The sequence below is a fragment of the Chiloscyllium punctatum genome, chromosome 45 (genome assembly GCF_047496795.1).
Source record: "Chiloscyllium punctatum isolate Juve2018m chromosome 45, sChiPun1.3, whole genome shotgun sequence".
NCBI classification, from domain to species: domain Eukaryota; kingdom Metazoa; phylum Chordata; class Chondrichthyes; order Orectolobiformes; family Hemiscylliidae; genus Chiloscyllium; species Chiloscyllium punctatum.
Window position 1 is genome coordinate 28,365,839 of NC_092783.1, and position 21,980 is coordinate 28,387,818.

Here is a 21,980-nt window from a genome sequence, read left to right on the forward strand (position 1 = left end):
TCTAATTTTCCCTTTTATTAATTATTTGGTCATTCTAGTTTTTTTTAATGTTCTGTCCAATCTTCTGTCTTTGTGTAATCAGTGTTTTTTTCTTTTCGTTTGATACTACTTCTAACATTTATAATTAACGACAGATAGAGGGTCCACTCCTTCGATGGTTTTTCTTACCCATTGTAACATATCTGTTCTGTATATTCTGAAATTCCTCTTAAGTGTCTGCTACTGCATCTCCAATGTCCTGTCATTTGATGGAATTTGCCAATGAACTTTAGTCCATATGAGGACATGAGGACTGCTTTCATGTCCTCATAACTGACCTTATTTATACTTTTAAAAATAGTCTTGAGCACTTTCTCCCTCAAAGTGAACACAAAATTCAGTCATATTATGGTCACTGCCACTTGGAGAACCTTCACAATGAGATCATTAATAATTCCAATTTCCACTTCACCCTCACTTTCACCTGGTCCATCTCTGACTCTTCCCTTCCCTCCTTCAAAACAGATATCTCAATTTTCCATTTCTAGGGATAGGCTGGCCACCAATATCCACTACAGACCCACTGACTCCCACAGTTACCTTCACTAAACACCTTCAGACCCTGCTTCCTGGAAAGATTCTATTCCATTCTCCCAGTTCCTCCATCTCAGTCGCATCTGTTCCAACGATGCCAACTTCGGCAAGAGAGGTTCTGAAGTGTTCACCTTCTTCCTCAATCAAGGATTCCACCATATCATGGTTGACAGAGCCCTCAACCAGGTCTGATCCACCTCCTGCACATTGGCCCTCACCCCCCTCTATTCCCTACTGCAACAGTGATAGGGTCCTTACCTACCATCTCACCAGCATCCACATCCATAGGATCATTAGCTGCCATTTCTACCTCCTCCATTGTGATGCCACCACCAGACACATATTCCCCTCCTCTCCCTTGTCAGCCTTCTCAGGGACTGTTCCCTCCAGGACCCTCTGATCCACCCTTCCTTCACTCCCAACATTGCCCCCTCCTAGGCACCTTCTGCTGCAACTGCCAAAGGTGTAATACCTGCCTGTTTACCTTCCCACTTTTCAGTGTCCAAAGGCCCAAACACACATTTCCAAATGAAGGAGTGATTTACCTGCACTTCACACACTCTTAGTCTATTGCACTTGCTGCTCACAATGGGATCTCCCCTACAATGGGAAAAGGAAGCATAGACTGGGTGACTGCTTCACAGAACCCTTGTGTTCTGTCCGCAAAATAGACCCTGAGTTTCCAGTTGCTTGCCACTTTAACACACCACCCTGTTCCCTGGCCAACATCTGTCTCAGGGTTGCTGCAGTGCTCCAACAAAGCTCAGTGCAAGCTGGAAGAATAGCACCTCATTTTCCATTTGGGGACCCTGCGGTCTTCTGGACTCATATTAAGTTCAACTACTTTAGAAATTGAGCTCTCCCGTTCCTCACCCTAACACCCACACACCAGGCCTTGTTATCACAGTCTGCTATTACACGTAACCCATCGTTAGCCACCGACGGTCCCCGTTAATAGCTAGTCACCATCTGAGCAGGACCATTATTCTTTGTCCAATTGTCTTCTCTCTCTTTGAACTCTATCCCCATCTACTGTTTACTCCTTACCCCCTTCCCCCACCTTACCTTCTGCATATAAACAGACATTTTCCTTGCTACCATCAGTGCTGAGGAAGGGTCATTCGACCCAAAACGCTAACTCTGATTTTTCTTCACAGATGCTGCCAGATTTGCTGAGCTTTTCCAGCAGTCTCTGTTTTGGTACCAGTTATGGTATAGGTTGTTCCCTGGTTAGCTCTTGAACATGCTGTTTTAAGAAATTATTGAAAACATTCTATGAGCTCATCTAAGCTACTTTTGCCCATCTGGCTTTTCCAGTCGATGTGTGGATTATCATCATAGCTTTCTGGAAAGCTCTCATTATTTCTTCCTTTATATGCCATCTTCTGTGCTTAACTGTTAGGTGGCCTACACAACTCCCACAAGTGACCTCTAATTTAGAGTTCCTACCTAAACTATCTGCCCTCTGTGTTGGGCTAACACCATGGATTAACTGAGTCACCCCCTAATTTTCTTTTATTTCCTGTCATTCCAAAATGTCCTGTGATCTTCAAAGTTCCGGTTGTAATTAATGTCATCGTGCAGCCAGGTCCCTGTAATGGTCACTAGATCATAGCTATTTCATTTCTACCTGCACTTGCTGTTCATCCAGTGTTTTAATTATGACAGAGAATTAAATTTTATCCTTTTAGTTTCTTTGTAAACTTTAATTGTATCTGTTAGTAGACTCTTAGATTCATAGCCTATATCCTTCCTATTACATATTATGATTATCATTTTCTGAATGAATATCTTTCTCTTTGGCCTTGATTCTACTCTTTGATATAGTGGGGTGAGTGGGGTTTGGACACAGAGAGAGTGGGGGGTGGACACAGAGAAAGTGGGGGGTGGACACAGATAGAGTGGGGGGTGGACACAGAGAGAGTGGGATTGTGGACACAGACAGAGTGGGGGTGGACACAGACAGAGTAGGGGGTAGACACAGAGATTGGGGGGTGGACACAGAGGGATTGGGGTGTGGACACAGAGGGATTGGGGTGTGGACACAGAGGGATTGGGGGTGTGGACACAGAGGGAGGGGGGGTGGACACAGAGGGAGGGGGGGTGCACACAGAGAGAGTGGGGGATGTGGACACAGACAGAGTAGGGTGTGGACACAGAGAGAGTGGGGGGTGTGGACACAGAGTGGGGGGGTGTGGACACAGAGAGAGTGGAGGGGTGTGGAGACAGGCAGAGTGAGGTGGTGTGGACACAAAGAGAGTGGGGGGGGTGTGGACACAGGGAGAGTGGGGGGGTGTGGACACAGGGCGAGTGGGGGGGGGAGTGAACACAGGGAGAGTGGGGGGATGTGGACACAGAGAGAGTGGGGGTGGACACAAAGAGAGTGGGGGGGTGTGGACACAGAGAGAGGGAGAGTGTGGACACAGAGAGGTGGTGGGTGTGGACAGAGAGAGAGTGGGGGGGTGTGGTCACAGAGGGAGTGGGGATGTGGACACAGAGAGAGTGGGGGATGTGGACAGAGAAAGTGGGGAGTGTGCACACGGAGTGGGGAGTGGACACGGAGAGCGTGGGGGGGTGTGCACAGAGGGTGGGGGGGGCAGACACAGAAGGAATGAGGGATTTGGACACAGAGAGAGTGGGGGGGTGTGGACACAGAGAGGGTGGGGGGGTGTAGACACAGAGAAAGTGGGGCGCATGGTCACAGAGGGAGTGGGGGTGTGGACACAGAGAGAGTTGGGGGTGTGGACACAGAGAGTGTGGGGGTTTGAACACAGAGGGAGTGGTGGGTGTGGACACAGAGAGAGTGAGGGATGTGGACACAGAGAGAGTTGGGGGTGTGCACAAGGAGTGGGGGGTGGACACAGAGAGAGTGGAGGTTGTGGACACAGAGAGAGTGGGCGGGTGTGGACACAGAGAGTGGGGGGGTGGACAGAGAGAGTGGGGGTTGTGGACACAGAGAGAGGGGGAGTGGACAGAGAGAGTGGGGGGGGTGGACACAGAGAGAGTGGGGGGTGTGGACACAGAGAGAGTGGAGGGGTGTGGAGACAGGGAGAGTGGGGTGGTGTGGACACAAAGAGAGTGGGGGTGTGTGGTCACAGGGAGAGTGGGGGGGGTGTGGACACAGTGAGAGTGGGGGGGGTGTGGACACAGTGAGAGTGGGGAGGTGTGGACACAGGGAGAGTGGGGGGGTGCACACAGGGAGAGTGGGGGGTGTGGACACAGGGAGAGTAGGGTGTAGACACAGAGAGAGTGGGGGGTGTGCACACAGAGGGAGTGGGGGGTGTACACACAGAGTGGGGGCATGTGGACACAGAGTGGGGAGGGTGTGGACACAGAGAGAGTGAGAGAGTGGAGGGGTGTGGAGACAGGGAGAGTGAGGTGGTGTGGTCACAGGGAGAGTGGGGGGGAAGTGAACACAGGGAGAGTGGGGGGATGTGGTCACAGGGAGAGTGGGGTGGTGTGGACACAAAGAGAGTGGGGGGGTATGGTTCACAGGGAGAGTGGGGGGGGTGCGGTCACAGGGAGAGTGGGGGGGTTTGGTCACAGGGAGAGTGGGAGGGTGTGGTCACAGGGAGAGTGGGGGGGAGTGAACACAAAGACAGTGGGTTGGGGTGTGGACACAGAGAATTGGGGGTGTGTGGACACAGAAAGAGTGGGGGAGGTGTGGACACAGAGAGAGGGAGGGTGTGGACACAGAGAGGTGGGGGTGTGGACAGAGAGAGAGTGGGGGGGTGTGGACACAGAGAGAGGGAGGGTGTGGACACAGAGAGGTGGGGGTGTGGACAGAGAGAGAGTGGTGGGGTGTGGTCACAGAGGGAGTGGGGAGTGTGGACACAGAGAAAGTGGGGAGTGTGCACACGGAGTGGGGAGTGGACACGGAGAGCGTGGGGGGCTGTGCACAGAGAGTGGGGGGGCAGACACAGAGAGAGTGCGGGATGTGGACACAGAGAGTGTGTGTGGTGGACACAGAGGGAGTGACGGGTTGGACACAGAGAGAGTGAGGGTGTGTGGACACAGAGAGAGTGGGGGGTGGACACAGAGAGATTGGGGGGGGTGGACACAGAGAGAGTGGGGGGGTGGACACAGAGAGAGTGGGGGGCGTGGTCACAGATGGAGTGGGGGGCATGGACACAGAGGGAGTGGGGGGTGGACACAGAGAGAGTGGGGAGGTGGACACAGAGAGAGTGGGGGTTGTGGACATAGAGAGAGTGGGGGGTATGGACACAGAGAGAGTGGGGGGTGGACACAGAGAGAGTGGGGGGTGGACACAGAGAGAGTGGGGGGTGGACACAGAGAGAGTGGGGGTTGTGGACATAGAGAGAGTGGGGGGTATGGACACAGAGAGAGTGGGGGGTGGACACAGAGAGAGTGGGGGGTGGACACAGAGAGAGTGGGGGTTGTGGACACAGAGAGAGTGGGGGGTGTGGACACAGAGAGTGGGGGGTGGACAGAGAGGGAGTGAGGGATGTGGACACAGAGAGAGTGGGAGGGGGTGTGCACAGAGAGTGGGGGTGTGGACAGAGAGATAGTGGGGGATGTGCACACAGAGAGAGTGGGGGGTAGACACAGAGAGAGTGGGGGGGTGTGGACACAGGGAGAGTGGGGGATGGACACAGGGAGAGTGGGGGATGAACACAAAGGGAGTGGGTGTGTGTGTGGACACAAAGGGAGTGGGGGGGGGTGTGGACACAAAGAGAGTGGGGGGGTGTGTGGACACAAAGGGAGTGGGGGGGGTGTGGACACAAAGAGAGTGGGGGATGTGCACACAAAAAGAGTGGGGGGTGTGGACACAGGGAGAGTGAGGAGCGGACACAGAGTGGGGAAGGGACGGACACAGACGGAAGACCAAGGGAGAAGGGCAGTGAAACAGGAGCATGAGTGATATCACATTACATAAAGCATTACCTTCAGAATAATCTCCATGGTGAAAATGGCAGTAAAAGCAATATCAAAATAGGCAAGGACCTGGAAAGTAAATACAAATCTTCAGGTAACTAATTAGAAAATGTTAAAATGTTGAAAACGAAAGTACACAGCACAAAGTCGAAGCACAACAGCAACATATTAGAGAGAAGGACCATGTCCCCACAGCCCAGAGCACAGTAACAGTCTACCTTGTTACGGAAGGACTCTGCTCGGATGGGGTCTTCTGCAGCCAGTGAGATACTACTCAACAGAATAAAGAGAAGGATGAAGTTTGTAAAGGTGGTTGCATTTATGATCCTGTGACACAACTTGCGTAGTCTGGAAGAGACAGAATGGGAGCAATCCATGAACAAGGGGAAGTCTGTGAGACCATAGTCCACAGACCATTTGATATCAGAGCAGAATGAGGCCATTCAGTCCATTGGTTCTGCTCTGGCATTCAATTACAGCTGACATGTTTCTCAACCCCATTCTCCTGCCTTCTCCCTGTAACCCTTGAACCCCTTACTAATCAAGAACCTATCTATCTTTGTCTTAAATACACTCAATGACTTGGCCTCCACAGCCTTCTGCAGCAATGAGTTCCACAGATTCGTCAACCTCTGACTGAAGACATTCCTTCTCATCTCAGTTCTAAAAGATCATCCCTTCCCTCTGAGGCTGTGCCCTCAGGTCCTAGTCTCCCCAACTCCAGCTTCTCCTTGTTTGACAAGCCCTTCATCCCTGGGATCATTCTTGTTAACCTTCTCCAGACCCCCTCAAACACCAGCACATCCTTTCTTAAAGATATGGCCCTAAACTGTTCATGTCATTCCAAGTGCAGTCTCAATCAGACTCTTATACAGCCTCAGCACTACATCTCAGCTCTTGTTTTCTAGCCCTCTTGAAATGAATGTTGACATTGCATTTGTCTTCCTAACTGCCAAGTGAACCTGCATGTTATGTGTAAGAGAATCCTGAACTAAGACTCTCAAGTCCCTTTGTGCTTCAAATTTCTGAAGCCTTCCTCATTTAGAAAATAGTCTACACTTCTAGTCTTCCTACCAAGGTGCACAACCTCACATTTTCCCACAATGAATTCCATATGGTAATTCTTGACCTACTCTCCTAGCATGTCCAAGTCCTTATTGAGCCTCCCCACTTCCTCAACATTCGCTGTCCCTCCATCTATCTTTGTGTCATCTGAAAACTTTGCAACAATACCCACAGTTCCTTCATCTGGATCATTAATGTATAGCATCAACAGTGGTGGGTCAAAGCACAAAGGGACAGCACCTTCAGAACAGGAAAAGGGGAGGCAGCTGTAGATCTTCACCTTTGAAGATGTCAGGTGGAACAGAATTCTGTCGTTCTGCATCACAAATGCTTACAATTATAGGGCTGGTTTCTGAGCTCTACCTGTCCTCTAAGAAACATAGAAACAATGTCACAGCACACAAGAGAGCTGTGTGCACTAACCCATTCCACCAAACTTCACCTACTTGTTTGTCGGGCTGAAGATGAAGAAGGAGCTGGCATTGGGCATGGGGACTGCCTTCTCTTTCAGCTGGAGCTCAGCAAGAGGACGAGGACGGGGGCTCAGGGGGAACTCGGGCTCCTCTTCCTCATCATCACCTGCAGAAAACACAGGAAGTATTATTTAAATGGAGAAAAACTACAGAAAACAGCAACATAATGGGACTTGGGGATCTTGTGCAAGAAACACATGCAGCTAGCACCCAGCTGCAGGAGGGAATCAGGAAGGCTCATGGAATGTTGGCCCTTATTTCAATGGGGTTGGAGTCTAAGAGTAGGGAAATCTTACTGCAACTGTACAAGGTGCTGGTGAACTCACAACTGGAATACTGTGAGCAGCTTTAGTCCCTTATTTAAGTAAAGATATAATTTCATTGGAGACAGTTCAGAGAAGGTACACTAGGACGATTCCTTGTATGGAGAGATTATTTTATAAGCAAAGATTAAACAGATTGGGATCCTACTCATTGGAGTAGAGAAGAGTAAGAGATGATCTCATTGAAACGTAAAGGTTCCTTAAGGGGCTTGACAGGGTAAATGCTGAGAGAGGACGCCTCCCCTCATGGGAGAGTCTAGGACCAGAGGGAATAGTCTCAGAATAAAGGGACACCAATTTAAGACTGAAACAAGGTGAGTCCCTTGTTATCCTATGTGGTTGATTGTGCCTCCCGTGATCCACGATCAACCCGGTTAGATATCGAAGCCTCTCAGGCAAAATGCCCCCTCATTAACCTGTTGTTTATGGACAAGATGAGAACTGTCACGGATCATTGTAAAAGTCCAATTGTCCTGAACACAGTCAAAGGTTGGAGGGTGAGGGTAATTTACAAAAAACCTCCCCTTTCACTCCTATAGTGGAAATGTTGGGATTTCAGCCAGGCTTGATGGACACTGGCTTTAAGCTTTGGGAGTCTAGAGGAATCTCCTGTTTGGGAGACCTATTCGATGAGGAGGTCATGATGTCTTCCGAACAGTTGGGTCAGAAGTTCAGGTTGGAATCTTCTAGGAGAAAATGAGGACTGCAGCTGCTGGAGATCAGAGCTGAAAATGTGTTGCTGGAAAAGCACAGCAGGTCAGGCAGCATCCAAGGAGCAGGAGAATCGACATTTTGGCCATGAGCCCTTCTTCAGGAAGGGCTCATGCCCGAAACGTCGATTCTCCTGCTCCTTGGATGCTGCCTGACCTGCTGCACTTTTCCAGCAACACATTTTCAGCTCGGAAGTTCAGGTTACCTAGTAAGGATCTCTTTTGATATTTTCAAGTTAGAGCCTTCATACAAAAAAAGACCACATTGATGTTTAATCCTTAAGTGCGCTCCGGTCAGCGGACACCCCCTCGGTTAGCACTCTCTATCACTTGCTAGGTAGTAATGTGTCGAAGACCATGGAACAACTATGTAAAACCTGGACTCAAGAATTAGGGGTGGAAATCTCCTCAGAGATGTGGGAGGATATTTGGGAAAATGTTAGGAAGATCTCTATTTGTAATAGGTTTCAGGCTACTCAACTGAAGGTATTCCATAAGGCCCACCTGGCACCAGAACGGTTTGCGAATTCTAAGACAGGAGCATCCCCAATGTGCCCCAAGTGCAAAGTGTAAGGTACTCTTATTCATTGTTTATGGACATGCCACAAGATCCGCAGATATTGGGATGACAGAGCGAGTGCTTTAGCAAAGGTTTTGGGGACTGAGATTGGGTTGGATCCGGTGTGCCTCCTTTTCCAAATGTTTCCCTCCCTGGATGTACATGGGAAGAAACTGTTTATTATTCTTTCTTTCTGTGCAAGAAAAAACATTTCAATGAGTCGGGTATCGGAAAATCCCCCAGGATTCTCCAGCTGGCATAAGATAGTTATGGAACACATTCCCCTGGACTTCCTTATGAGTACTATGCACCAGAAAATTGAATTGTTCTATGGAACATGGCAGCCATTTTTGAATTATATTGATGTAGATGTATCGACTACATTATCCAGGGCCTTTGACTAGCTGTGAGGATGGTGCCTGTTGGTTTGGGGGCCCCTGGGAGGAAGAATCCCATATAAATACAGGTCTACTTGTGAGCGGCTCGGTGCCTCAGTGGTTAGCACTGTTTCCTCACAGTGCCAGGGACCCAGGTTTGATTCCTGTCTCAGGCGATTGTCTGCGGGGAGTTTGCACATTCTCCCCGTGTCTGCTTGGGTTTCCTTCAGGTCCTCTAGTTTCCTCCCACAATCCAAAGATGTGCAGGCCAGGTGAATTGGCCACGCTAAATTGCCCATAGTGTTAGGTGCATTAGTCAGGGGTAAATGTAGGGAATGGGTCTGGGTGGGCTACTCTTCGGAGGGTCGGTGTGGATTTGTTGGGCCGAAGGGCCTGTTTCCACACTGTAGGGAATTTAATCTACTCACTATTGCTCCCATTGTTGGGGAGCTGTGATGAGAGTTGTAATGTTATTGATTGTAATTTAAGCTATCTTGTTAGAACTTGGTATAATTTTATTTCAACTGTTTATTTATTTATTTATTGGTTATTTACTGTACTGTAGTTTTTCATAAGGTTTTTTTTATTCTTTTTGTGTTTTGGTAGTTTGTGGAGTAGATTTAATAGTTTTTTTCTTTTTGTTTTGTTGCTGCTATTATATTGTAAAGTGGTTATACTATTTTGTACTAGTTTTGTAATTTTGTAAAAAACCTGAATTTTGTTTTTCAATAAAAATATTTACAAAATAAAGACTGAAACAAGAAGGAATTTCTTTCTGCCAGAGGGCTGTGAGTCTTGGAACTTCTTGCCCCAGAGAGCCGTGCAGGCAAAGTCCTTGTGTATATTTAAGGGTAAGATAAATAGATCCTTGATCTGTAGGAGACTCAACAGTTACGGGGAAAACACAGAAAATGGGATGAGGAATTTTGGACCAGCCATGATCCTACTGAATGGTGAGGATGGCTCAACAAGCTGTTCCTACTTTTTACATTCTTAAAGGATAAAGATGGAGTGAAAAACACTTCAGTTGTCCTGCCCCGATCACCTCCTCCCAGCTAGCACCATGTCTCTCTCTCTCTCACACACATCGCGCACGCACACACACACAATAAAAAGTCACAAACTGGAGTGTTGGATTCATCAGGAGCTCGACAAAAGATTATTCAAGCAGCTGAAAAATAAATAAGGAAGGAGAAGATTAAATATGAGGGTAAGCTAGCTAGTAATATGAAGGAAGACTGTAAGAGTTTCTTTAAATATATAAAAGGACAAAAGAGAGGCAAAAGTGGACATTGGGCCACTGGAAAATGACACTGGATGGACAGTAATGGGGAACAAGAAATGGCTGAGGAACTAAATAATTACTTTGTGTTAGTCTTCACGGTGAAGAAAATGAATAACATCCCAAAACTTCGAGAGAGTCAGAGGGCAGAGGTGAGTATGGTGGTCATTACCAAGGAGAAGATACTAGAAAAACTGAAAAATCTGAAAGTAGATGAACCCACCTTGGACCAGAGTTCGAAGGGAGATAGCTGAAGAGATAGTGGAGGTGTTAGTGGTGATCTTTCAGGAATCACTAGAGTCAGGGAGGGTCCCAGAGGACTGGAAAATTGCTAACGTGACACCCCATCATGCTAACAAATCTGCTAGAATTCTTTGAGGAAGGAATGAGCAGGTTAGACCAAGGAGAGCCAATGGATGTTATCTACCTGGACTTCAAGAAGGCCTTTGACAAGGGGCCACCCAGGAAGCTTCTGAGTAATATAAGAGCCCATGGTGTCAGAGGCAAGGTGCTGGCATAGATAGAAGTTTGGCTATCTGGCAGAAAGCAGAGAGTGGGGATAAAAAGGTCTTTCTCAGGATGGCAGCCAGTGACAAGTGGTGTTCCACAAGGCTCAGTGTTGGGACCACAACATTTCACTTTATACATTAACAATCTAGATGAAGGAACTGAGGGCATACTGGCTAAGTCTGCGGGTAATATAAAAGTAGGTAGAGGGACAGGTAGTATTGATGAGGTGGATAGGCTGCAGAAGGATTTAGACAGGTTAAAACAGTGGACAAGGAAGTGGCAGATGGAGTACAACATGGGCAAGTGTGAGGTCATGCAGTCTGATAAGAAGAACAGAAGCATGGACTATTTTCTAAATGGTGAGAAAATTCAGAAGTCTGAAGTGAAAGAGATGGGGGAGTTCTAGTCCAGGATTCTCTCAAGGTAAACTCGAGTCAGTAGTTCGGAAGGCAAATACAATGTTGGTGTTTATTTTGAGAGGACTTGAATATAAAAGCAGAGATGTACATCTGAGGCTCTATAAGACTCTAGTCCGACCTCATTTGGAGTATTGTGTGCAATTTTGGGCCTCATAGCTCAGGAAGGATGTACTGGCCCTGGAGCAGGTTCAGAGGAGGATCAAGAGAATGGTCCCAGGAATGAAAAGCTTAACATTTAAGGACTGTGGGACTATACTCGGAGTTTAGAAGGATGAGTGGGAATCTATTTGAAACTTACAGAAAGTTGAATGGCCTGGACAGTGTGAATGTTGGGAAGGTGTTTTCACTGGTAGGAGATACTCGGACCCGAGGGCACAGCCTTAGAGTAAAGGGAAGATGTTTTAGAATGGAAATAAGGAGAAACTTCTTCAGCCAGAGAGTGGGGAATCTATGGAATTCACTGCTACAGAAGGATGTGGAGGCCAGGTCACTGAGTATACTTAAGGTGGAGATAGATAGGTTCTTGATTGTCTTGGAGATCAAGGGTTACGGGGAGAAAGTGGGAGAATAGGATTGAGAAACTTACCAGCCATGATTGAATGGTGGAGCAGGCTTGATGGGTTGAATGGCCTAATTTCTGCTCCTATGTCTTGTGGTCTTATGAAGGTGCAATCATATCACTTTAGTTGATGTCAGTTCGCAAATAGAACTCATCACATTTCTAACACTCCTGGTTGTGGAGTTCAGTGACATAGAGTCATACAGCAAGAAAACAGACCCTTCAGTCCAATTAGACCATGCCGATCATAATCCCAAACTAAACTAGTCCCACCTGCCTGTGCTTGGCCCATATCCCTCCAAACATTTCCCTGGTATGTACTTACCTAAGTGTCTTTTAAATTTTGTAACGGTAGCCACATCCACCACTTCCTCTGGAAGTTCATTCCATACATGAACCATCCTGTGTAAACAAAATTGCCTCTCGTGTCTTTTTTAAATCTTTCTCCTGTCACCTTAAAATATGCTCCCTTGTCTTGAAGCCCCCCATCCTAGGGAAAGGACACCTGCCATTCACCTGATCTGTACCCCTCATTATTTTATAAACCTTTATAAGGTCACCCCTCAACCTACTATGCTCCAATGAAAAAGGTCTCAGCCTCTCCTCTATTCCCAGTAACATCCTGATAAATCTCTTCTCAACCCTCTCCAGCTTAACAATGTCCTTCCTATAACAGAGCATTCAGGACTGTACACAGTGTGCCAGCAGAGACCTCACCAATGAATAACTCCAACATAACGTCCCAATGAAAAATAAGTCTCCATCCCAATTCTTGTTACTACTCCAAATAATATCGTTGAGACCAAAGCCTTTCATTGCATACATATTTAATATATAATCTTGACCTACCTACATACATTTAATTTATTATACAAACTTAATCTGCTTATATTTTATACATTTTATACACAATTTCAATCTGAATAGTTTGTACAGTTAATATACAATATATAATCTCAATTTGCTCATACTTTATGTGTTTAAGAGATAGTATATAATCTTTGTCTGCCTATCGTGTGTGTGTGTGTGTGTGTGTGTGTGATATATAATTTGCATTCTCTGCCTACAGTACTCTTGTATGCAGTCTGCCATTCAAGGCTACATTTTCTGAAATAATCAAAATGCAGTTCCTGTGTGTTGAGTTTAGATTAGATTATTTTAGATTAGATTAGTTACAGTGTGGAAACAGGCTCTTCGGCCCAACAAGTCCACACCAACCCTTCGAAGCGCAACCCACCCAGACCCATTCCCCTACATTTACCCCTTCAGCTAACACTACGGGCAATTTACCATGGCCAATTCACCTAGCCCGCACATTTTTGGATTGTGAGAGGAAACTGGAGCACCCGGAGGAAACCCACGCAGACGTGGGGAGAACGTGCAAACTCCACACAGACAGATACCTGAGGTGGGAATTGAACCCAGGTCTCTGGTGCTGTGAGGCAGCACTATGCCACCGTGCCACCCACAGTTGGCTCAGATGTCACAGTCAGAGCTTCAACAGAACGGCAACAACAAATAACTTGTATTATTAAGATTTGAAGGAGCCAGTGATGGACTAGGGTGGACAAAGTAAAAATCCCACAACACCAGGTTATAGTCCAACAGGTTTATCTGGGAGCACGAACTTTCAGAGCACTGCTCCTTCATCAGGTGGTTGTGGAGCAGGACCATAAGACACAGAATTTGTAGCAAAAGGTTAGAGTGTCACGTGGCTGAAATCTAAATTTGTAAATTCTGTATCTCATGGTCCTGCTCCACAACCACTTGATGAAGAAGCAGCGCTCCAAGAGTTCGTGCTCTCAAATAAACCTGTTGGACAATAACCTGGTGTTGTGGGATTTTTAACTTTGTATTAATATGGTACCTTCAACATCACTAAATATCCTGTGGTGTCTTACAGGACAATTATTAAACAAAAGTTGGCACTGAGCCACATTTTCAGTCAGATGATCAGAAGCTTGGTGATTTTGAGAAGTTGGGGTGGAGAAGCTAAGAGATGGAAGGAACAAGTTTCAGGCAGATGCAGCTGAAGGCACAGACACCAATTGTGGAGCCAATAAAATCAAAGATGCTTAAGAAGCTTGAATTAGAGGAGGATAAAGATGTACAAGATTCCTGGGTTCTGGACGAGATTTCAGAGATAGGGAGCAGCAGAGTGATAGGGAACCGGACTTTCAAATGTAAGTTGGAAAAAAACGAAAAGAAGTTAGAATGTGAGATGCCAGACAAGAATGTATTAGAATAATGAAGGATGGCGGTGACAAAGGTTTAATGAGGGTTTCAGGAGGAGAGGCACTGAGATAGGGACATAGTGAGGCAATACGCCAGAGAGAGAAACTGGTAGGCTCAAAGAACTGCACAGTCTGGAAATCAAACAAAAACAGAAATTACTAGAAAAACTCAGGTCTGGCAGCCTCAATGGAGTCCTCACTTTTGCCTCAATGGAGAGAAAGCAAAGCTAATGTTCCCAGTATGGTTCTGATGAAGGGTTTGCCTGGTTTGTAGCATCTGGGTCAATCTCCTTCGCACTCCCTTCAATCCCCACCAATCTTCTGGTTCACTCAAAAATCCATTTAATTTCAGTCTTGATCCCTTCTCATCCAAGGAAGAGAACCCAAGCCTATCAAATCCTTCTTCATAACTAAAATTCTCCACGGCAGGCAACATCCTTGTAAATCTCTCTGCTGTATCCTCTCTTGTGTAAGCACACCTTTGCTATAAGTGTGACCAGACCTGCACATAGTGACATTGCTGTGACATAACTAGTGTTGCATTGGCTTCCAGCATAAACCGACCAACTCTTAAATTCCACACTTTAGCTAATGCTGGCAAATACACATTCTTGACTAATTTGTCACATGTTCAGTCACCTTCAGGGATTTGTCATCTTGTTTGTCAAGTTCCTTTGTTCTTTGACATCTCTCAGTAACCTATAATTTATTCTCTCTCTTACATTGGTGCTGTTCCCCAAATGTATGACTACACAGTCACCAATTTGACCTCCATCGACCACAATTCACCCTCCTGATTACTCTGTTGAGATCCTCCTGCAGTCTACAGATTTCTCCTTCACTGTTAACTATATGGCTAAGACTTTTTATGTTTTTTAATCAATCTTCTACATTCAAGAGCAAGTAATTGATAAAGACCACAAATAGTGAGGAGCCCAGTACTCAACCTTGCATAGACCCATTGCAAACAATGTTTCAGTCACAGAAAGATTCAGCAAGTGTGGGTGGCACGGTGGTTAGCACTGCTGCCTCACAGCACCAGAGACCCGGGTTCAATTCCTATCTCGGGTGACTGACTCTGTGGAGTTTGCACATTCTCCCCGTGTCTGCGTGGGTTTCCTCCCACTGTCCGAAAATGTGCAGGTTAGGTGAATTGGCTGTGCTAAATTGCCCATAGTGTTAGGTGAAGGGGTAAATGTAGGGGAATGAGTCTGAGTGGGTTGCACTTTGGAGGGTAGGTGTGGATTTGTTAGGCTGAAGGGCCTGTTTCCACACTGTAAGTAATCTAAAATAACAGCTTGCTTCCTACTACGGATTCAACCGCTCACTGTCTTGTATCCCATGAGGTTTTGTTCAAGAGACCATGTGGGATATTAGTCAAAAATTTTGCAAAGGTTTATGTCAACTCCATCAAACACGTTTCGCTCGTCAAGTCTTCTCATTACCCCAAAATATGTAATCTTGTTAGTCCAAACACCTGTTTTATCTTATTGGTCAAACAAATCCTTGTTACCTGCCCTTGATTAATCCAAGTCTTTCAGAATAAGGATTTATCCTGTCCCTCAGAATTTTCTCCAGTTACTTCCATAGGGTCAAGGTGGAACTGACTATAATTAATCAGTTTATCCCTTTCTCTCTTGTTAAACAATGATGCAGTGTTAACTGTTCTCTACTTCTCTGACACCATGCATATTCACCAAAGAGGATCATAAAATGATGATAATAGTCTCTGTTATTTCCGCTCTTTCATCTCCGAGCAACCCAGAATATATTTTATCTGAGTCAAGGTTTGGAATCCAGTGGGTGAGTGGTGAACCCTAGAATAGGGAATTCTATGGGTGGAGAACATTAGTTCATGGGACTTAGTGGGTGGTGGCACAAAGGAGAGGGAAACCAAGAGAAAAAGAAGGAGAGACAGTTAGACAAGGAGAAGTATAGGAAAAATATGGCAGTCAAAGGGAGGCACAGAAGGATAGAAAGTAAGGGGGATAGAGAAACAGAGCACTTGGTTTTCTCTTCAGGCTTCATCACAACTTATGAGATTGACTCCAGAGCAATGTAACCTCACCACGGGAGTGCCACTGGGAGGTTTGTTAGTGATGATGTCAGTATGGTAACACTCATCTTTCGACACTAAAGGTTGTAGGTTCAAGACCCACTTTGCAGTCTTGATTCCAATCTCACATTCCACTTGGGAAGCGGTGTACTGCTGGAGGTAGAGAGAAGTCTCCTCTCTTAGCTGGATATCAACAATGCCATGCAGGGATTCTACACCAATGCTCCTTCCAACTCCTGTTTGCCGGTTGCTGTAGCATATGGTGCCATTAAGACTGTCACACTATCCTATATTTTATTTCATTCATCTGATGTGGGCATCACTGGCAAGGTTAGCATTTATTGCACATCTGTAGTTGGCTTTGAGAAGGCAATGGCAAGCTTCTTAAGCTTGTGTAGTTCTTGGGGTATAGGTGGACCCACAGTCCAACTGAAGGGAATTGCAGGATTTTAACCTAGTGACACTGAATGAACAACAATAAATTTCCAATCAGGATGGTGAGTGGCTTGGAGAGGGACCTGCAGGTGATGGTTCTATCTGGTGCTTTTATCCTTCCGGATGGAAATAGTCATGGGTTTGGAAGTAGTTTTGGTGAGCTGTTGCAGTGCATCGTGTAGATGATACACACCCTGCTGCACTGTGCTTCAGTAGTGAAGGGAGTGGATACTCGTGGATGTGGTGCCAATCATGTGGGCTGCTTTGTCTGAGATGATGTTGAGCTTCGTGAGTGTTGTTGGAGCTGCACTCATCCAGGCAGGTAGGAAATATTCCATCACATTCTTGACTTGTACTTTACAGATGATGACAAGCTTTGGGAGTCAGGAAGTTACCTGCTGCAATATTCCTAACTCTCACCTGCTGCATTTATATGGCCAGTCCAGTTCAGTTTCTGGTCAGTGGTAATCCAGCATGTTGATAATGGGGGATACAGTGATGGTGGTGCCATTAAATGTTAAGGGGATATGGTTGAATTCATCTCTGTTGGCAATGGTCATTGCCTGGCACCTGTGTGATGTGAATGTCACTTGTCACTTAACGGACCAAGTCGTGAGTCCTGTCTGGGTCCTGTTACTTTTGGACATTGACTTTTTCAGTATGTGAGGAGGCGTGAATGGTGCTGAACATTGTGCAAAAATAAGTGAACATCCCCACTTCTGACCTTATGATGGAGGGAAGGTCATTGATGAAGCAGAAGATAGTTGGGTCTTGGACACTACCCTGAGAATTCCTGCAGAAATGTCCAGGAACTGAAATAACCGATTTCCAACAACCACAACCATCTTCCTTTCTATCAGGTATGAGTCCAACCAGCGGGGGGTGGCTAGACCAAGTAACCTTAAGAGATCCAAATTTATACCCATCCTATTTGTTTCCAAGGTGGACATTCCTGGTTATTGCAAAACCCCACTCCATGGGTCAATTATCTCATTGTTTGTGTGACCTTGCTGTGTAAATTGGCTCTATGTTTCCCTATTTACACAGTAACTTCAAAAATACTTGATTAACAAGATAATGGTTGAGGATGTTGTGGTACAAAGTATTACGGAAATGAAAGATCTTTCTCACTGAATTTAAGTCTGGTATTAGTGTTTGGCATTACCTGGAAAGTCAGCAGAAGGATAAGGCTCCTTCACTTCATTGACATTAGCTTCAAACTCGTCCACTTTCAGCTGCAAATTGTAAATAGATCCGGTGAGTAATTCAGCAGGGTTCATATAGACAGAGAGCCAATTCAGAATATGCACAATTTCAGTGGACACATACACAATGGAATTCTCAATCCCAGACTATATCCACATCAGTATTACATACAATATGTATACCACATTCCAGTGTCCAAGCCCTGTGTAAGATCCCCACTTGACATTGGCTTATTCAAACCAGCAATTCAAATCCAGGCCCGAAGTCAGACCCCAGTGACTTGGGAAACAGGGCAGAACCCAGTTGGACAGCTGGGAAAAATCAAACCCTTCTCTGCACCGTTTACTTTCCAACATCCATTTTATCAAGTCCCTTTCCCGCTCAATCAAAACCTCTCCCTGACCCAGCACTCCATCAAACCCCTACCCAATTCGGTCAAAGATCTCTGCACTCTGTCAAACTCCCACTCCATCAAACCTCTCCATCCTCCAACACCTACACAATCAAAAACCTTCCTTCCCCTCCTGCACCCAAACTGTCAAAGCCCTCCCGCACATCAACCTGCTCCCCATTCCATCAATCACCTCCTGCCCCCTCTAACACCCAGCTCATCAAACACCTCCTGCCCCCTCTAACACCCAGCTCATCAATCACCTCCTGCCCCCTCTAACACCCAGCTCATCAATCACCTCCTGCCCCCTCTAACACCCAGCTCATCAATCACCTCCTGCCCCCTCTAACACCCAGCTCATCAATCACCTCCTGCCCCCTCTAACACCCAGCTCATCAATCACCTCCTGCCCCCTCTAACACCCAGCTCATCAATCACCTCCTGCCCCCTCTAACACCCAGCTCATCAATCACCTCCTGCCCCCTCTAACACCCAGCTCATCAATCACCTCCTGCCCCCTCTAACACCCAGCTCATCAATCACCTCCTGCCCCCTCTAACACCCAGCTCATCAATCACCTCCTGCCCCCTCTAACACCCAGCTCATCAATCACCTCCTGCCTCCTCTAACACCCAGCTCATCAATCACCTCCTGCCCCCTCTAACACCCAGCTCATCAATCACCTCCTGCCCCCTCTAACACCCAGCTCATCAAACACCTCCTGCACTTCATGAAATCCCTCCCCCCATCCCATCAAATCACTCCCTCACTCTCTCAAAATTATCCTCCCCTCCATCAAACACATCATCCATGCCCCAAACACCTACATCATCATCTCCATAAAGTCCCTCCCCCACCCACCAAAGCCCACTCTGTCAAACCCCCCTCCTCCACTCCAGTAAAACCCTGCCCCCATAAAAGACTGTGATCCATTTTTCATGAACCTGGAACTGGTGATGCTGATCTTTTACTAATCCCATGATCTTTTTGGACATTGGGCAGGGAAGGAAATAATGCTTAAACAAACCATCTTACACAAAGTAAAATATCGTTGGCCACAATGACAGAACATTTCAACTTCCCCTGCTGGGTGGGGGCTGTTAGGCCATTGGCTTAAAGGGAAATGGTCGTGACCGATCCTTATTAATGCACCAACTAAAGCTTCTTGAGTATACAGGTATGTTCATTTGAAAAATATGAAAGCTATGAATTTCCCAGGCTGCCTGGAATTCTATGTTCCTGAACAGGCACATGCACAGCTCCAGAAACACTAAGCATCATTTCCTCCTATGTATCCTCCTAAAGCAAAGTGAGTTCCTTGAGCTGCTCAATGCCACACCAGGTCTGTGTTTCCCCCACTAGATTTGTAGAATTCTATACTTGGCCTGCATTTTCCCCACTGGAGTTATACAGTCCCAGACCTGGCCTGTGTTTCCCCCATTAGAATTATACAATGCCAGTCTGGAGTGCTGTGGTCCTCAGTGGTTAAGTCAATATTTCACATTCCCCATAAATTCTGCCATATGCAGGGCTCAGCATCAATCAGCACTACTATGCCTGTGTTTGCTGATGGGACCCAGAGAAGTCTGGCTGAGTTAACAAGAATGCAGGGACAGTGCTAAGCTGGCAGAGACAGATTTAACATTGACCTTGGCAGTGGTGGGAATGCCCTCTGCCTTAAGCTTTGCCAGTTCAAGTTTCTTCAACAGTAGCTTCTCTTCCTCTGTTCGGCCCGGGTTGGCAGCCCTGAATAACGAAAGCAGAATGCAGAATTAGAGCTCAGTTTGATTCTCAGTGTCCGAGCCTAAGGCTTGTGTCATGATTCTCAGTGATTGAGCCTGAGGCCTCGGCTGCGGTCCTCAGTAATCGAGCCTGAGGCCTGGGCTGTGGTCCTCAGTAATCGAGCCTGAGGCCTGGGCTGTGGTCCTCAGTAATCGAGCCTGAGGCCTGGGCTGTGGTCCTCAGTAATCGAGCCTGAGGCCTGGGCTGTGGTCCTCAGTAATCGAGCCTGAAGCCTGGGCTGTGGTCCTCAGTAATCGAGCCTGAGGCCTGGGCTGTGGTCCTCAGTAATCGAGCCTGAGGCCTGGGCTGTGGTCCTCAGTAATCGAGCCTGAGGCCTGGGCTGTGGTCCTCAGTAATCGAGCCCAAAGCCTGGGCCACAGTTCTCAGTGACTGAACCTGAGGATTAGGCCATGGTTCTCAGTGACCAAGCCTGAGGACTGGGGCATGTCTCTCAAGGAGTTCCATACTCCACATTTAGCTCATTTTCCCTAAATAAACATCCAGATGCAGCAACGTACCGGATACTGTGTTCTCACAGCAATGGTGATGGCGATGGAAATTTCTTCACACCTCCCATCACCTGCTTCGTTCTCTAACTTACCTCTCCAACTTCCTCCTCTTCTTCTCCTCTGCTGCTTCCTTCTGAGCTGATGTCAGACTTTCTGCCTCTGCGAGATTGTCAACAGCGATGGCCAAGAAAACATTTAACAGAATATCTGGAGAAATCGAGCTGAGGATCAAATATATGCCAAAAGAAAAACTACAATTGAGTCATAGAGATGTACACCATGGAAACAGACCCTTTGGTCCAAATCATCCATGCTGACCAGAGATCCTAATCGATCTAGTCCCATTTGCCAGCATTTGGCCCATTGCCCTCTAAAACCTTTCTACTCATGTACCCATCTTTTAGTGTGCCTTTTAAATGCTGCAATTGTACCAGTTTCCACCACTTCCTGCAGCACCACCAGACGCACCATCCTCTGCAAGAAAAATATGCCCCTCAAGTCCCTTTTAAATCTTTCTCTTCTCACCTTAAACCTATGCTCTCTAGTTTTGGACTCCCCTACCTTGGCTATTTACCCTATCCGTGCCCCTCATGATCTTTAAACCTCTGTGGAGTCATCACGGTCCAGGGAAAACAGCCCCAGCCTATTCAGCCTCTCCCAATAGTTCAAACCCTCCAAGCCTGGCAACATCCTTGCAAATCATTTCTGAACCCTTTTAATTGACAAGTGGGCTGAGTCTCCATCAAATATCAAACCATCTACCATTCGTTAATGGAGTGGCCACAAATAGACCTCAAGCCTCCCCCCTTAGAGAGAGCTGGAGCTGGTATCACTCCAACCACTTCAATCCAGACCCATTCGCCAATCTCTACATCCCTCACTATGCGTATTCCCAACCCCAATTCACGTACCTACCCACAGTTTAACTGGGAGAGTGTTCACACTGAAGGATACAGTTTCCACAAACAAACAGAATGATGAAGTAAATACAGACCAGCACACCAGGGAAGGAAGGGCCACCATAGGCCATGATGCCATCGTTCATAATGGAATTCCAGTCCTCACCAGTCAATATCTGCAGCAAATACAGTGTGTCACAGTGGGTTCTCCAGCAGACAGGCAAACAGACAATCCAAGATGGCGTGGGAGGGTCTGCTCATCAACAATCTTCAATAGGAAACCTTGGGATTTTTTCTTTACCAGTACAGCATTCATACAGTCATAGAGTCATAGAGATGTACAGCAGGGAAACAGACCCTTCGGTCCTACCCTTCCATGCCGACCAGATATCCCAACCAAATCTAGTCCCACCTGCCAGCACCCGGCCCATATCCCTCCAAACCCTTCCTATTCATATACCCATCCAAATGCCTCTTAAATGTTGCAAATGTACCAGCCTCCACCACATCCTCTGGCAGCTCATTCCATACACTGACCACCCTCTGCATGAAAAAGTTGCCCCTTAGGTCTCTTTTATATCTTTCCCCCCTCACCCTAAACCTATGCCCTCTAGTTCTGGACTTCCCGACCCCAGGGAAAAGACTTTGTCTATTTATCCTATCCATGCCCCTCATAATTTTGTAAACCTCTATAAGGTCACCCCTCAGCCTCCGACGCTCCA

At 46.7% G+C, this 21,980-nt stretch overlaps 1 protein-coding gene across 3 annotated transcripts in view; it reads right to left on the reverse strand.

Annotated features, from left to right (window-relative positions):
- Positions 1–21,980, reverse strand: part of LOC140467254 (voltage-dependent L-type calcium channel subunit alpha-1S-like) — a 214,656-nt gene that overhangs the window by 103,032 nt on the left and 89,644 nt on the right. For all 3 annotated transcript variants that reach the window (XM_072563501.1, XM_072563500.1, XM_072563502.1), the window contains 7 exons: positions 21,314–21,434; positions 20,452–20,566; positions 19,718–19,814; positions 17,637–17,706; positions 6,981–7,113; positions 5,688–5,817; positions 5,479–5,538 (listed from right to left, as the gene is read on the reverse strand). In XM_072563501.1, coding sequence (XP_072419602.1) covers positions 5,479–5,538; positions 5,688–5,817; positions 6,981–7,113; positions 17,637–17,706; positions 19,718–19,814; positions 20,452–20,566; positions 21,314–21,434 — 726 coding nt within the window. The remainder of the gene's footprint in view (positions 1–5,478; positions 5,539–5,687; positions 5,818–6,980; positions 7,114–17,636; positions 17,707–19,717; positions 19,815–20,451; positions 20,567–21,313; positions 21,435–21,980) is intronic.